Source organism: Scophthalmus maximus, chromosome 13, assembly GCF_022379125.1.
Source record: "Scophthalmus maximus strain ysfricsl-2021 chromosome 13, ASM2237912v1, whole genome shotgun sequence".
Lineage (NCBI taxonomy): Eukaryota > Metazoa > Chordata > Actinopteri > Pleuronectiformes > Scophthalmidae > Scophthalmus > Scophthalmus maximus.
The window spans coordinates 175,001-190,987 of NC_061527.1; the positions used below are offsets into that span (position 1 = coordinate 175,001).

Sequence of the window (15,987 nt, forward strand, 5' to 3'; positions counted from 1 at the left end):
CCGAACTGAGATTTATTTCCGCTTTAAACCGCATCTACCTTCACTAACCTAATGGAACAGATTAAGCTAAAATGAAGACACCACACAGAACCTCACGCGACGCAGTGGTTCTCGTCTCTCCGTCGACTTTATGTTACAGATTTCTAATTTTATATTTACGAGTATTACAGGTTCACCACATAACGTCACAACAGTCTGTCCGGTGGAAACTTTGCCAAACTCCTCGGTGCCAGTTTCACAGTTCAAATGCTTCATATTTGCCTTGAGACAATCCGGTTCATAATGATCCTGCGCGATCTTCAAGTGCCACAACGGCATAAAACGGTTCAATGAGAAAACACGGTTCAGTTCCAGTGTGATCGAGTTCATCAAGGACAGTTTCACCTCAGAGAATAAAGAGAAAGACAAACACTATGCTGGTTGGTCAGTGTCACAGTAACTGACAGACGACAAGTCAAACTAAAAGATTTTTTGGTTAAAACATTTTAATAAATTATTAAGAATTTAACTTGCACATGACCAAAGTCCACAAGATTATCTAGAGCTGCAACAGTTCAACGATTACTAAATTAATCACCAACTATTTTGATATTGATTAATCGGTTCAAGTGATTTGTGAATATCTTCTGGTTTCTTTGCTCCTCTGTGACAGTAACTGAAGATCTTTGGTGTGAACAAAACAAAACATCATCTTAGGGTTTTGAAAAACGATCTACATGTTTCACCATTTTATGAACCAAACTAACTAATCGATTAATTGATTATGAAAATAATGATTAGTGGCCTATGATAATGTGTCCTCCATGTGGAACCAGAGACCACGAGAGGAGTGGACGTCCTCTGATGATCCGATCACACTGATGAATCTGTCTTTAACTTCTTCAGATGGTCGGAACAGACTCGCAGCAGGAAACAGCCTCAGATAAGCTACACAGCTCAGTTACCTCTCATCACTACGCAATACAGCTGCTGCACAGCACAGCACCACCGGGGGGCGCTCTGATCCACTCAGAGATCTCCGTCACTCAGATATTTTTATAAACAAGCATGTCTTTATTTTTTAGTTCTTCTTGGACACTTTTTTGCTCTGACAATTTGTGAAGACAGAAGCTTCGTGTTCGAGGAGGAGACAGTGTCAATACCTGATCATTAGCAGTTAAAGATGGATTTAATCTTCTGCACTCGACAAACCTATCGCAGTCACAGAGAAAAAGCTAAGTCAGACAAAAGCTACAGATTGGAGCTGTGTCTAACATTTCATAATAATAATAATAATAATCCATTCATCTGCAGATTATCTTTTGGATTCATTATGTTGAATTCATATTGAATAATAACATTTCAGAACAAAGGTGACGTCTTTAAATGTCTTATTTTTTGGTCGACAGTCGTAAACTCAAACTAATTAAATCTTTTTTTAGTCCAGAGGCAGAAAAACATAACTGCCAATATCAAAAACTGAGGAAAGTTATGCTAACATATAGCTTGCAAGCTAGCAGATTGTGCTGCTAATGGAGCTAGCCCTTGTAGCTACGCTACATTTTAGCCGATGTTGATGGTTTAACATTAGCAAATTTTTCCAAAGAGAAAGCACATAACAGAAAATGAGCATGACGTACAAATCATATTTCAGTGGTTCAGTAATGCATGTTACTTACCTTCAGTGCTAACGGTGCTAATCTATCTAGTGAACATTGATTTTGAGTTTTTGACATTATATTATTGTGACAGAAAATCAACGAGTTTCCAAAACAACCGATTTTTTTATTTTCAGAAAAAGCGTTTTCCAGTGTTTCAAACCTGCTAGCTAAGATAGCATCCACAGCTAATGTAGCTGATGTTTGTTAGCTTTCTGTTTAATGTGTGCAGTACAAGAGGCCCTGGACCTGATTAGCCTAGCTTAGCACAAAGACTAGAGGTGGGGGAAAGTTTGAGCTTAGCTACAAGAAAGGAGAAAACTTCCTCCCTCAAACATTTCCAGCACTAATGTGATCACATTGCTAATGTTAGCTTGATAGATAATAGACAACGATGAATACATGTATAATATAGTTATTTTCATTATTGAACGATCTGATTGTTGGATCAATCAATAGTCGTTTAACATAGTAATATCAGAATATAGTGAAAAATCCCAATGGCAGATGAATCCTCATTAATGATGAATTGATAATCAATATATTTTCACTGTGACTGGTGAAATGTGCAGTAGAGGTAAGGCAGCTTTGATTGACAGCTGTGATCAGGTTGCGACAGTCGGACCAGATGGATGTAGGAGCCAGGCCGGAGGTCAAAGTTCACCTGGAAGCAGGTCAGACCGCCTGGCAACCAAAGGAAAGTGGGCGTGGCCATGTTGGGCCTCAAAGACGCCAAAACAACTTGAGCACTTAGAGCGACGGGTCTGAAACAGACTTTTTATAAAAACGTGAACAATGAGAAATCCACATTATCAGACGAACATATTGACACTACTAAGATGATTTTTCATACGCGCGTTGTAAACGCAGGTGAGTTCAGATGCAGGCAGGTAGCACATGGATCGGCTCTTACTGTTTTTCTACAGAGCTGTGAATCACACACTAAGTGGACGGTGATTTTTTTATGCAAGTGAAGCCGGCGGCTCTGTCCTCACTCCGGCCACGTTGCTCCGCCGCCGCCGCGCTCACTCTTCAGGCTTAACCAGGAACTATCAGGTATACAGACTCTTTTCTTTAATCCAGTGAATCTGACATTTACCTTTCCTGCGTAGCAGAAAGCTAACGGCTAAACCTCAACGTCAAACTAACCTGTGAATAAACAGCAGGTCAGAATTCCCTGCGAGTCACTGCAGAGGACAACAGAACACAAAGAACTAGACTCGCTCACTGATCGCAGATAATTAATCACTTATCATTAATGTTTAACAGTCGCCTCGTTTTTCTGATCATATTACGTCAGTTAATGATATTTTCATACTTGTTATCAGGTCCTCAGATCAACTGACTGAACCGGTCCGAGCCGGTCCAAACAGGTTTGTTTGTGTCCAAGTATAAACCTTCGTCCTCTAAACAACTCATCACTTCAAACTGGTTCAGAACCAGAAACATCTGATCCGGTTCAGTCTGGTTCTGTCAATTCTGGTTCGGTTCAGTCTTCCCAGTCTGCTTCTGTTTGGTTCAGTCCAGTCTGGTTCAGTCTGGTTCTGGTTCTCTTCAGTCTGTCCAGTCTGGTTCTGGTTTGGTTCAGTCTGGTTCTGTCAATTCTGGTTTAGTCCAGTCGGGTTCTGTTCAGTCTGGTTCTGTTCAGTCTGGTTCTGGTTCGGTCTGGTTCTGGTTCTGTTCAGTCTGGTTCTGTTCAGTCTGGATCGAGTCTCTAAAGAAGGAAAAGTCTGATCAGAACTTTGAACCACTGTCACATGATCCGACTACGTCTGATTCAGTTTGTGACGTTCAGTCAAATATCAGAACATTGTTAATTATTATTTACTAGAAAAAAAAATGATTGAACAAATTTAGAATCAGAAGCTTGTGACCCAGGATCAGACTTTTCCTTCCACTGATCCTCGGTTCATTCGTTTCATCTTCAAACTGTGAAAACGGCTCAACCTCATCATCCTCATCAACCTCATCATCATCCTCATCAACCTCATCATCCTCATCATCATCCTCATCATCCTCGTCAACCTCATCATCCTCATCATCATCCCCATCAACCTCATCATCCGCATCATCATCCTCATCATCCTCATCATCATCCTCACCAACCTCATCATCCTCATCAACCTCATCATCCTCATCATCATCCTCGTCAACCTCATCATCCTCATCATCATCCCCATCAACCTCATCATCGTCCTCTGGCTCTTCATCACGAGTCCATCGAGGAGCGACTCAGTTTTTGCTTTAACAAAATGCCAAATGTTGGTTTCATGTTTCTTCTTTTGTTTGTGACTCAGATGTTTATGAATATGACCATGACATGCCTAATTATAATCAAATCATTGACATATATTCACCTCATGAGATTATTGTATCCTAATATATCGAAGCAGATGAAAATGAGTCAAAGAAAAAAAAAGGATTTTAGTAAATTAACTTTTAATACTGTACATTTTCTAAGAGCAGGTACAGAACACGTGTCGTCGACAACCGAAACGTTTCTATGTGGAAATCTTTTATGTTGCATGTCTCTGTCAGTGGGTGGGGGGGAAAGGTCGATTATTATAGGGTAGAAAAATGTGAAGAAGCTCCTTTCACTATGACCACTAGGCACAGGTCGCAGGTCAGAGGTCAGAGGTCAGAGGTCGCATCCTCCAGAGGAAATAAAGCACTTTACGTGTCAAACTGCAGCGACTTGCTTCTTTCTTCAACATCACAGAAATATCATGTAGAACGTTATGTTATCATATCGCTCAGTAATCGAGCATCTGTAGCCACAATAGATAGAAGTTGAACTAAATGACTTACAATGTTAACTACAGATAATGGAGATGTAGTGTGTGTGTATATATATATATATATATATATATATATATATATATGTGTGTGTGTGTGTATGTGTATATATATATATAACTAATTATCTAACAGTAATGGAAGTTGCAGGTTAGAATCAGATGGTGAAGTTCCCACACACCACAAACTGACACGTCATGTATTTATTCTGCTAAAGAGACAAAATATATTTACACTCATGATGTTGATGTTCTGGTCGTCCAAAGGGACCAGAACTCATCTGAGCTGTAGAATGTGTCGGTTCTGTTCACCATGTTTCTATACCTCGTTACATTATTCACAGAGAAGCATTGATTTGGTTCAGACTGATGATTCAGGTTCTACTGGACGCAGGCGTCGGCCACCCGGCCGGCGAACAGCAGTGTGTTGATGGTCGACTCTCTGATGAGTAGCAGAAACGGTCGGTCGGCCACAAGGACGTGTCGGTTCAGGTTGAAGGAGCGTCCGACCGCCACCACGGCTGTGGCCGCCGCCGCCTCGCTGCCCTCCTCGTTGACCTGCGGACCACAACACAGGGTCAGTGTGACGCCATCCCGGGCCAGCTGGGTTCTGGGCCAGTGAGGTTCTGGGCCAGTGAGGTTGTGGACCAGTGAAGTTCTGGGCCAGTGAGGTTCTGGGCCAGTGAGGTTGTGGACCAGTGAGGTTCTGGGCCAGTGAGGTTGTGGACCAGTGAGGTTCTGGGCCAGTGAGGTTCTGGCTCCTACAACTGGTCATCAGTTTTATAAGAGTTTAAAGAACTTTCATCTGACTTCACAACTTCCTTAATAAGTTAGTTAAACTCTTTAATGTCATCTCTCAGCCAATCAGTGAGCAGCGTGTCAGTCATGTGATCATGTGTGACTAACCTCCAGGAAAGCTTTGTGGAAGGCGTCTGAGATGTAGAGAGTATCGCTGCCATCCTCCAGGATCCCTGAGACAGACAGACGGGTCACACACAGACGGTCAGACAGACAGGTCAGACAAAAACAGTCAGACAGAGACAGTCAGACAGACAGGTCAGACAAAAACAGTCAGACAGACAGGTCAGACAGAGACGGTCAGACAGACAGGTCGGACACAGACGGGTCAGACAGAGATGGGTCAGAGAGACTGTTAAGAAAGACGGGTTAGACACAGACGGTCAGACAGACGGGTAAGACACAGACAGTCAGACAGAGACGGGTCAGACACAGACAGTAAGACAGACGGGTCAGACAGAGACAGTAAGACAGACGGGTAAGACAGACGGGTCAGACAGAGATGGGTCAGACAGACGGTCAGACACAGGCGGTCAGACAGACGGTCAGACAGACGGGTAAGACAGACGGTCAGACAGAGATGGGTCAGACAGACGGTCAGACACAGACGGTCAGACAGAGATGGGTCAGACAGACGGTCAGACACAGACGGTCAGACAGAGATGGGTCAGACACAGACGGGTAAGACAGGCTCACCTGGCAGACTTGCCTTCTCTGAGCTGAACAGGTGGGTCAGTCCCATGGCCTGCAGCGCCTCCTTCAGGGCGAAGCTGTTCTCCACCCTGAAGCGAGGGACATGGATGGAGACGCTGGTTTCCTCCATCTCACTCAACCAGTGGTTCAGTTTGTTCAGGTCCAGACTCTCCTCCACCTCCACACAAACAGAAGTTGAATATAGTCTCTGTGTTCATATATGTTAAATATAGTTCCATGAGGTGGACCGACCTCCGTGTGAGTCTCATGTTTCTACATCGTGTTGAATACGGTTGTTGAACTAAACGTCCAGAATATGTCGCGTTCACGTTGAATTTTCAGACGCTGACGGAAACCGGAAATGGAATCAACGGTGCGCTGCCATAAAGTGTCCCCTGTCGGTCGCTCAGTTGGTGGCGGTTTGACACTTTACCACCAGATGCCGCCAGACAATTATAAAAATTACACACTGGGGATTCAATAATAATATCTCATTAACGGTTTGAGATCTACAGCAGTTTTTTATGGTCCGTCTGTTTTGACTGGACAACCGAAAATGTGAAGACGACGGTGACACACAGTGGGCCGGTGTCATGTGACGAGTCGCCACCGTCTGAAGTTAATGAGAAACGCGGGGACGAAGAACCAGATGACTTGTGACACTTTATTATTTTATGACATTTAGACGATTAAATTAATGCATAATGATTTTTAATTTAATCAGTTTTCTGATTATTGCGTCCGACTTCTTTTGACTGTCAATGTTTTGGTTATTGTCTCACCTGCTTCGTGTCTAATTTAACGGGACAAAAGGTGGAAAAAGGGAAATATAAATTTTATGTATGTATATACAGTATATATATATATTTACCTGACTGAGCGTGGTGTCCCTGCTCGGCAGGACGATCACCATGGTGATGTCGTCTCCGCTGTACGGCATCTCCAGCAGCTGCACGTGGTCGTCGGGGAAGTGTCGGTACCGGAACGCGGCCTCCTGGAACATCATGTCCACGGAGCAGCTGCGAGTCGCACTCACGTGGAAATCTGACACGTAGACGTTTTCTGTGTCAAACTTGTTCTTCCACTGACCCTGAAACAAACGTTTCAGGGTCAGGGTCAATTATCATCATCATTATTATTATTATTATTATTATTAATGTTATAATATGTTTCATATGTGGTGGTTCCTGACCAGGACCAGGGGTCAGAACTATGAGCAGCAGACAGGCTGCTCATAGCCGGGCCTAGCTGTTAGCATGCTAACCGATGCCCCGTCCAGTCAGAGGCGATGACCTGAGCTCTGAAGGTTCCTGGTACCTTGAAGTAGATGGTGTTGACCAGGACCAGGATGGTGCTTGAGTCCAGCGCTCCCTGTGGCAGCGTGTCCTGGATGCGGTTCTCCGTCTTGTTGGAGATCCAGCTGTTGATGGCGTCCCGGGCCCCCTCCGGGTTCCCCTGTGGCACAGAACCAGGGTTACGAGGATAACGCAGCGCGGAGGTGTGAGTGTTCTGGACGACGAGACGTTACCTTGAAGTTGAGAGGAAGCAGCTTGGCTCCGTACACCGTCTCACTGATGTTCTGATACGTCTCGTTGAAGACCAGAGACTTTTCTCCGAACAGTCTGTTGGCGGAGATCAGCTCCGTGGTCTCGTCCTTCTTCCTGAACAGACGACAGTTCAGTTTGGCGAAGAAGAAGTGGACCTGGTCTGACGTCTTCTCCTTGATGGTGTCGAACTCAAACACCTGCAGGATGACAGAGAACCAGTGGAGACGTGAGACAAGAACTGGGACTGGAACCAGGTTCAGGTTCAATAATCCAAAGATCTTCAACAGGCAGAAAATGTTTTCATCAGGCTCGATTACACAAACACTGATTTCCATGAACTGCAGTAAAGGGGGCGGAGCTTGACCTCCGGAAGAATCCACTGAATTTTAGAACAGAACCCGACATCACATGACGTCAGAGCATTGAGCTGTTTGTTTATAACCTGACACAAACTCGTCTCCGTGACCTCTGACCTTCATGATCTGCTCCAGCGTCTCGCCGCAGGCTCCCAGTTTTGTCATGGCGAAGGCGGTGGAGACGCTGATGGGCGACAGGAAGATGTTGGACTCGGGGGTCTTGCTGAGTGCCAGTTGTTTGTACAGCGACAGAGCGAAACGGCTGTTGGCCTTCGACAGCTCCCACACTCGGGGGTTGGTGGACTCGGGGACGGGCTCCGGGGTCGGGCCCTCGCCCTCGGGGGTCGGGCCCTCGGGCTCGGGGCTGCGGTAGATGCAGCGTGGCTCCAGAGCGAGGTCTCTGGGTTTGGCGCTGCAGATGTCCAGACGGTCGGCGAGAGAGATGAGCGGCAGGAACGCCAGAACCAACAACCAATCAGCAGCCCTCATTCTGGAACTGACGAGACTGTAAGACTCAAATATTAACATGAGTCAAATATGAAAAACTTTATTAATCTCGAGTTGGGAAACAGTTTTCAGTTCCAAGACAAAAGACAGAGAATTTCTGGTTCAGTTCTTTTTCCCTGAATGTCACTGAAACAGCTCGTCTTCAAACATTTCACATCATATTTATTCAATATGAAATGTTATAGATTTTAATAGATGAGTGAAACTCTGTCGTCCTCCGGTTGTTTAACGTGTCGGAAAACACTGAACATTTCATTTAACTGCAGAAAAAATGAAATCACAACGTTGTTGTTTGACCTTTAACCTCTAACGTCTGTAGACATTGAAACTCAGATTCTAAACATTCGTGAGATTGTGAAACGTAGATCGACACGATCATTCACATTATACGTTTAAATATTTAAAGATGTAACTGAAGATGTGAACAAAGTGTCGGGCAGAGAGAATAAGAGTCAGATAGAAGTTTGAGACCTTACCTGAGCAGTTGACGTTGTGTTGTGAGTCAGGTCAGTGTCCCGCAGAGCGACGAGTCAGAAGCTCGACCTTTGAGACATTGATCGTCTGTTGGTCAACAGATTCATACCAGGAAACATCTGGACAAACATCACGATCAATAACTGCTCCAGCCGCAGGACGGACGGAAGGCCAGCAGGGGGCGTCGGCCCACAGCAGAGAGGACGACTGCAGCCGGGTGGAGCTAAAGAGCGTAACTCAGTGAACCGATCATGTGGTTTAAACATTCCGATAAAACAAGTTTTAAATTCAAATAAAGAAATAACCATTTAGAAACGTTCACAGTGTTTTGGTGATGAGGAGTTTGGTCTGAGCGTAATGTCGCTAGGTCACGTGACCAGTCGACGCGTTTCATACAAACATGAAAACAGGAAGTGAAAGATTCAGGTGAATTTTATTAGTGGAGTCGTTCAAATTAAAAATCTGTACAAAAATATTTCAACAAAAATAATTAACACGTACGTGTACACACACGTGTACACACACACACACACACACACACACACACACACAGATTAAAACGGGAGTAAGCATTTGTTCCAGTTTGACCTCCAGTTGACCTGTGACCTCTGAGGTCAGAATAGTTTGGGCAGTTCTCGGAGGCGACTCAGGTCCAGGATGTTTCCCACCGACCCCTCCGTCTGGTGACTGCTCGCCCTCACTAAAGATGGCCGCCTGCTGGAGCAGTTCTCCTTGCCCCCGGCGTTTGGTTTGGTGTTTCTCGCCAACAGCTGCATCTTTGGCTGCAGGTCTCTGATCAGCTGACTCTGGGGGAGGAGATTCACGACAGGAGCGTCAGTGAGCACTTGGCGGGTCGTCGACGCCTCCTGAACTCCGACATCCTCCTCCTGCTCGTCTTCGTCCTCGCTGTCCTCCTCCTCGATCAGACCGTACCGCCTCATGTACTTCCTGGTTGCCAGAGACATGTTGCTCGGAGACAACAGGAAGTCAGTGGAGGAGGAGGAGGAGGCGGGGCCTCGACGAGGGGTGTGGCCTCCCACAGCCAACCTGCTGAGCTGAGAGTCGCTCAGGTAACGCAGGGCGATGGCGTTAGCCTCCAGACTCAGATCCACGCTGCTGCCGCCGGGAAACAGAGAGCTGACGGTCGGATTGGACACACTCAGTCTGGACAGGACCGCCGCCGGGTTGATGCTCGCCAGAGTGCTGCGCGCGCGCACAGAGAGAGAGAGAGAGAGAGAGAGAGAGAGAGAGAGAGAGAGTTAGTGCAGCTCTCTGAGGAACAGTGACGCTCCGACGTGGTGATGACATGTGATCACCTGGTGCTCTCAACGGTTCTGACCCGGTTCCTCTCAGACTCTGTCAGATCTTCTTGGTCCATGTCGACACCGAGCTGCTGCAGCTGCCTCAGCGTGGCGCTGACCACCGCGTCACCTGGACTCTGCTGCTTCCTCCTGGAGGAGGAGTCAGACAACACTGACAGACTCCGCCCCCGCCTGGACTCCACCTCCTCCTGCACTTCCTGTCTGCTGTCGGACTCCTGAAGGCGACTGGTCAGCTGAGTCTGAGGACACAATGACAGGTAACGCAGTCATCAGGTCGTCTGTCCGGTCATGCATCGCCCCCCCCCCCCCCCCCCCCCCCCGCCGTCACTCACCCTCAGGTTGTGGTAGAAGCTCTGCAGCTCGTCATCTGCTCTGCACATGCTCACACTCTCCCCCAGGACGGGACTCTGCAGACAACTGACAGACAGACACACACACACACACACACACACGTCATCAATGTCATCATCAATAATAAAATCATTAAGAAACCATCATCATCATCATCATCATTAATTACATCATCATCAATATCATCATTAATTACATCATCATCAATATCTTCATCAGTCTCACCTGAGCTGACCAGTGGAGGAGCAGGGAGTCCCCTGATGTGTGATGTCACAGTCCTCAGACCCGCCCACAGGTGTGGTGATGGACAGGTCATGTGAGGGGAGGGGGCTGGGGGAGGAGGGAGGTGGGACTTGTTCCTCCTGATGAGAGTGGGGCTTAACAGGATCTGCCCACAACAGACTATCCCCTGGAAGCAGAGAGGGTCCAGTCAGTTGTCTCACCAGTCTTGTCAGTTGTCTCACCTGTCCTGTCAGTTGTCTCACCTGTCCCCACAGCGATGCTCGTCGTCCTCCTGGGCATCTGAGTGTTGACCTGAATCTTCCCCTGAGCCTCCAGCAGCATCTGGACCTACAGACAGAAGATGTGATCTGCACTAGACACTGTGGAGGCTGTATACTACCGTTACCATGACAACCTCACACCTCACAAACCAATCAGCAGCCTGGTCGTCTGACTGACACGTGTTATTACCTGAGCCTGCAGGAGGCGCAGCTGTCGGTCCTGATGGAGGAGCAGCTGGTAGGTGTCCGCCGGTACGACCCCGCCCCCCCGACCACAGTACTCAGTCACACAGTTGGGACGGGGGAGAGGGGAGGGGTGAGGAGAGGGGGAGACATGAGGAGGAGCAGGGGAGAGGGGGGTGGAGAGGAGAGTATGATGTGAGGAGGAGGGAGGAGGAGTGTGATGGGAGGAGGGAGGAGGAGTGTGACGAGAGGAGGGAGGAGGAGGAGGGTGATTGGAGGAGGGAGGAGGAGTGTGATGAGAGCAGGGAGGGGGAGTGTGATGGGAGGAGGGAGGAGGAAGAGGGTGATGGGAGATGGAAGGAGGAGTGTAATGAGAGGAGGGAGGAGGAGGAGGGTGATTGGAGGAGGGAGGAGGAGTGTGATGAGAGGAGGGAGGGGGAGTGTGATGGGGGGAGGGAGGAGGATTGTGATGAGAGGAGGGAGAAGGAAGAGGGTGATGGGAGGAGGAGGGAGGATTGTGATGAGAGGAGGGAGAAGGAAGAGGGTGATGGGAGGTGGGTGGAGGAGGAGTTGGGGGGTTTCTGAAAGGGGGAGGAGTAGGAGCAGGCAGGAGTGTGGGGGAGGAGCAAATGGGGGTGGGGTAATAAGAGTGGGCAGAGCAGCAGGAGCAGGGAGGCTGCAGGTTGGAGTTGGGGGTGCTGTGGATGCGAGGAGGAGGAGCTGGGGAGGAAGAGTTTCCTGAGGGAGGGACTGACCTCCTGTCAAGTCTGTGGGCGGATGCAGCGTCCTGCCAGCCACAGTGATTGGATGTGAAGCTGCTGTCAATCAGCAGAGAGAGTTCAGGGACAGACGGCTGAACTCTGCGACTCTGAAACAACAGACACTCATCAGCTCCTGGTGGTTAACACAGGAACTGCACCGTGCTGCTGAACATCACCTCATTAAATATACATCAATAATGTCGTTATTAGATTATAACTCAACACAATGACTCATTTATAGAGCTAACGGACCTGACCTCTGACTCACCTGCTGAGCGGGGGCGTGAGGACTCGGAGACGGTCGTGGAGAAAGGTCCTCGTCCTCGACCCCAGAGTCCTGGTCGGTGGCAGAGAGGCCGGGGGCCGGAGGGGCGGGGCTGAGGGAAGAGGGGGCGGGTCAGGACACTAGACCATTTCAACACAGTATAGTAGAAGTGGGACTGTTCCTTTAAAATCAGTACCCGTTAAACGAGCTCCTAGCGTCTCTGAAGATCTGCGTCTGTCGGCTGTGAAGCTCTGAGCTCAGCTCACACTGCAGAGTCCGACCATCCGCCGGCGCCACCTGCTGACCACAGACCATCAGACCCCTGCTCGCCAACAGCCAATCACTGCAGAGTCAGGTGAGGGCTTACCTGATAAAGAGTGACCGACTGGAAGGCTGTCAGAAGCTCACAGTCCAGCTGTAGACCGGGTCCAGGTCTGGGTCCAGGTCCCCGACACTGGTAGAACTGCGGAGCTCTGTGAGTGGCGGCGAACAGAACGAGCAGGAAGCAGCCGCTCTCTGACAGAACTCTGAAACACAGCAGAGACGCTTATGACACCTGAACCGGTCGACCCGTAAGAACTCGTCAGTGAACAGTGTCTCACCTGTCCTGCAGGGCGGCGCTGCACAGGAAGCGCAGACACCATGCCCACACCTGAGGGCTGTAGACGTGTGTGACTCCACTCAGCCAGCTGCCACAGGACGAGATCACACACACACACACACAGTCAGAACCACAACACAAGCAGGTCAATTGACATCACCATGACGACGACCTGACAGACGTGTTGTCATGTGACTCACAGTCCGACCAGCGGCAGGTTGGAGGCTTTTGGGTCAGACTCCAGCAGCAGCAGCAGCTTCCTGGTCTGATCCATGGTCACAAACCTGCACACACAAACAGCTTCAGTAACGAGCGGCTCTACACTCGACCTGACGAAGGTCACGTGATCTCACCCTCGCTGGCGACCAGCAGTATGATGATGCTGCGGCCGGCCAACGCTGGTCAGACTCCTCAGCAGAGCGGTGGGGATGATGGGAACGGCTCGGACCGGCTGGACATCCACGGAGACGGACGGACAGACGAGCGACCAGCTGAGACTGATCGCGGCAACGTCGGACTGCTGAGAGCAGACCACACGACCTCTGACCTTCAACAGCTGAGACAGATCCAGAGTCTGTCTGCTGCTCACACACTGCTGCAGCACCTGTCCATCACACACACACACACACACACACACACACACACACACACACACACACACACACACACACACACACACACACACACACACACACACACACACACACACACACACACACACACACACACACACACACACACACACACACGGACAAAGTAAAGGTTGCAGGTTCACAACTGCGCTGCTGACAGTTGTCCTCACTCGACCATCACAGCTCGTGAAGCCGACATCAGAGTAACAAAGGGTGCAGTGATGTCAGAGTGTGAGACGGTGCGTCCCTCTCTCTATGACATCCCCGTCTCTCTCTCTGACATCAGTCTCGACCACAGTTGTACCTTGAAGCAGTGATGGAGCTCGGCCTCTGATTGGACCACGGCGTCAGGTGTTGCCTCCCTTTGAGTGGAGAACAAACATGGAACCAGGACGTCTCCAGGCAGCAGAGCAGACGGGACCCGACCACCCGAGGACACGGCCTGGTCCCGACCCGGATCAAAGCGGTCCAGAGTCACTGTGACCCCCTCCTCATCTGGAACCACAGAGACCAGAGAACATGAGTTTATATGAGCCAGTTCAGTCTGACAAATCAGAACACAGGATGAGATGCAGGTGACCTCTGACCTGCGTCCACAGACACTGATCCCAGGAAGAAGCACTCGAGGCGGGGCTTGTTACTGTGACGGACATGGCGCTGAGCCAGACGCAGAGCTTTCTCCAGAAGCACCACATGGGGCTTCCTACACACACACACACATACACACACACACAATGTAGTTCGGAACACACTGCTTTTCCTTATTAGTTATTTGATGATATAAAAACAGTCGCTGATCGTTTTTAACCTGGCGGTTATCTGACAGTTACCTGATGTTATCTATTTATCTACCTGTGCGAGCAGAGCTGGAGGCGGAACTTGTCTCCGGCGGCGCTGCCGTCCCACAGAGCGGATCTGGATTTTGGGAAACTCAGCGGAGTCAGAGAGTTTGTTGACCTTCTGTAAAAGAGGTCACAACTTCATTAACATGATGTCGATACAAACAGATCAATAACCAGATCTGACACGGGAGCGTCGTGTGTGTAGACCCACCTCCCCCTCACGTTCTCCGGGGTGAACACCTGTTCGAACAGGGTGGTCGGCAGGTCCTGGAGCTTCACCGGGCAGCTCATCCTCACTGTGTCCCACAAAGAACAGCTGTGGTCGGTGACTGCACCTGAAAACACCCGCTGCCGTCAGTTAGCCTCGTTAGCTTCGTTAGCTCGCTGCTCGGGCCGCACCGGCGACATCAGTTAGCGTCGTTAGCGTCGAGGCCACCGGACACCGTCTGAAGCTTCATTGAAGAAACAAGATGTCCGCAGTTTTACTTTCCCTCCTCTCACCGACATTAACTGTTCGTCGGTGAACTCGAGCTGGAACAATCCGCAGTTTGATAATGGCGCTGATACTTCACTCTACTGGCGCGGCAGCTCCACCGGCCAATAGGAAGCTCCTACTCAGCGACGCTGACCAATAGCGTGTCCCTCCCGCTGCCGTCCTTTCTTCTACGTGTGTTGTGGACGGCAGATGAACTGGACTAAGGAACAACAGCGCCCCCACAGGACAGAGAGGGCGCTGCTCTCAGACTGTCAGTCACGGATAAACAACAACAAATAAACAATAAAAACGTGACGTGAGTAAAAACAGCTGCAGGCCAGTGACCTGTGGACTGTAGTCATAGACTCATGTGATCTGAGGGTTATTGATTTAAATATTGTTCAGAAGTGAACTCACCTCCGACCTTTTGTTTTAATTATTTATATATCTTAGTCTGTTTCCTTTGTTCTTTTTAATTATCAGAACTACAATTTGCGTTTGTAGTTTGCGTTTTCACATTGTGTGAGTGTGTGTTGAATTATTCATGTGTGGATCATTTTTCAACACACAAAGTAATTTCCTGAAAAGCAGCATGAGGAGGAATTATTTATCAGCGTGTTACACAACTCAGAGACACACACTGAGGACACACTGCCCAGAGACACACTGAGGACACACAACCCAGAGACACCCACCGAGGACGCACAACCCAGAGACACACTGAGGACAAACAACCCAGAGACACACACACAACCCAGAGACACACACTGAGGACACAAAACCCAGAGATATACACCGAGGACACACTGCCCAGAGACACACTGAGGACAAACAACCCAGAGACACACACACAACCCAGAGAAACACACTGAGGACACACACTGAGGACACAGTGACACTAGTGAAGTGAACATGTGGGCTCTGACATGTCTGTGCCCAGGGGCCAACGCAACATGTGGGGCCCAACATGTTGTACTTCAGGGGCTCATATTAAAAACCTGTTACACAAACAGAAGTTATATGGAGCAGAGCGATGGTGGTGGGGCCTGAGGGTCTGGGGCCCTGAGGGGGTCCGGGGGCCCTCGGGGGCCTGGGGGCCCTCGGGGGACGGCTTGGTCCGGGCAGCGGATGTTTCGTCGGGACAACGCCCACCAACGTGTGGAACGTGTGTCCGTGTCTCTCTACCGAGACCTGAATCTTATTCCTAGACGATCTCTGATCTCAGGTCTTTGTTCTGGCGCTCGC

General features: G+C 49.0%; 3 protein-coding genes across 4 annotated transcripts in view; 1 reads left to right on the forward strand and 2 right to left on the reverse strand.

Annotated features, from left to right (window-relative positions):
* The window catches only part of zbtb37 (zinc finger and BTB domain containing 37), a 6,432-nt gene extending 2,725 nt beyond the window's left edge, over window positions 1-3,707 (forward strand). Inside the window, exon 3 of the mRNA XM_035647861.2 lies at window positions 1-3,707. This exon is cut by the window's left edge and continues 627 nt beyond it. The gene's annotated coding sequence lies outside the window, so the exon portion shown is untranslated.
* A 352-nt stretch (window positions 3,708-4,059) lies between these two features.
* On the reverse strand, window positions 4,060-8,912 carry serpinc1 (serpin peptidase inhibitor, clade C (antithrombin), member 1). 2 transcript variants are annotated; one of them, XM_035647863.2, is made up of 8 exons: window positions 8,810-8,912; window positions 7,944-8,331; window positions 7,452-7,667; window positions 7,241-7,378; window positions 6,795-7,013; window positions 5,940-6,101; window positions 5,339-5,403; window positions 4,060-4,990 (listed from the first exon to the last, which is right to left on the reverse strand). In XM_035647863.2, the coding sequence occupies exons 2-8, from the start codon at window positions 8,313-8,315 to the stop codon at window positions 4,921-4,923; spliced, it is 1,242 nt and encodes a 413-aa protein (XP_035503756.1). In that variant the 5' UTR covers window positions 8,316-8,331; window positions 8,810-8,912; the 3' UTR covers window positions 4,060-4,920. The 2 variants fall into 2 exon arrangements, with proteins under 2 accessions (XP_035503756.1, XP_035503755.1); XM_035647862.2 differs by having other exon boundaries at window positions 5,927-6,101.
* A 309-nt stretch (window positions 8,913-9,221) lies between these two features.
* stil (STIL centriolar assembly protein) lies at window positions 9,222-15,906 on the reverse strand. Its single transcript, XM_047336884.1, has 17 exons — window positions 14,479-15,906; window positions 14,278-14,382; window positions 14,013-14,128; window positions 13,730-13,920; window positions 13,147-13,397; window positions 12,994-13,077; window positions 12,795-12,881; window positions 12,560-12,719; window positions 12,389-12,489; window positions 12,196-12,304; window positions 11,750-12,034; window positions 11,174-11,404; window positions 10,966-11,050; window positions 10,706-10,889; window positions 10,462-10,546; window positions 10,124-10,368; window positions 9,222-10,010 (listed from the first exon to the last, which is right to left on the reverse strand). Exons 1-17 carry the CDS (start codon window positions 14,556-14,558, stop codon window positions 9,422-9,424), a joined length of 2,988 nt encoding a protein of 995 aa, XP_047192840.1. The 5' UTR covers window positions 14,559-15,906; the 3' UTR covers window positions 9,222-9,421.
* Between the last annotated feature and the right edge of the window lie 81 nt (window positions 15,907-15,987).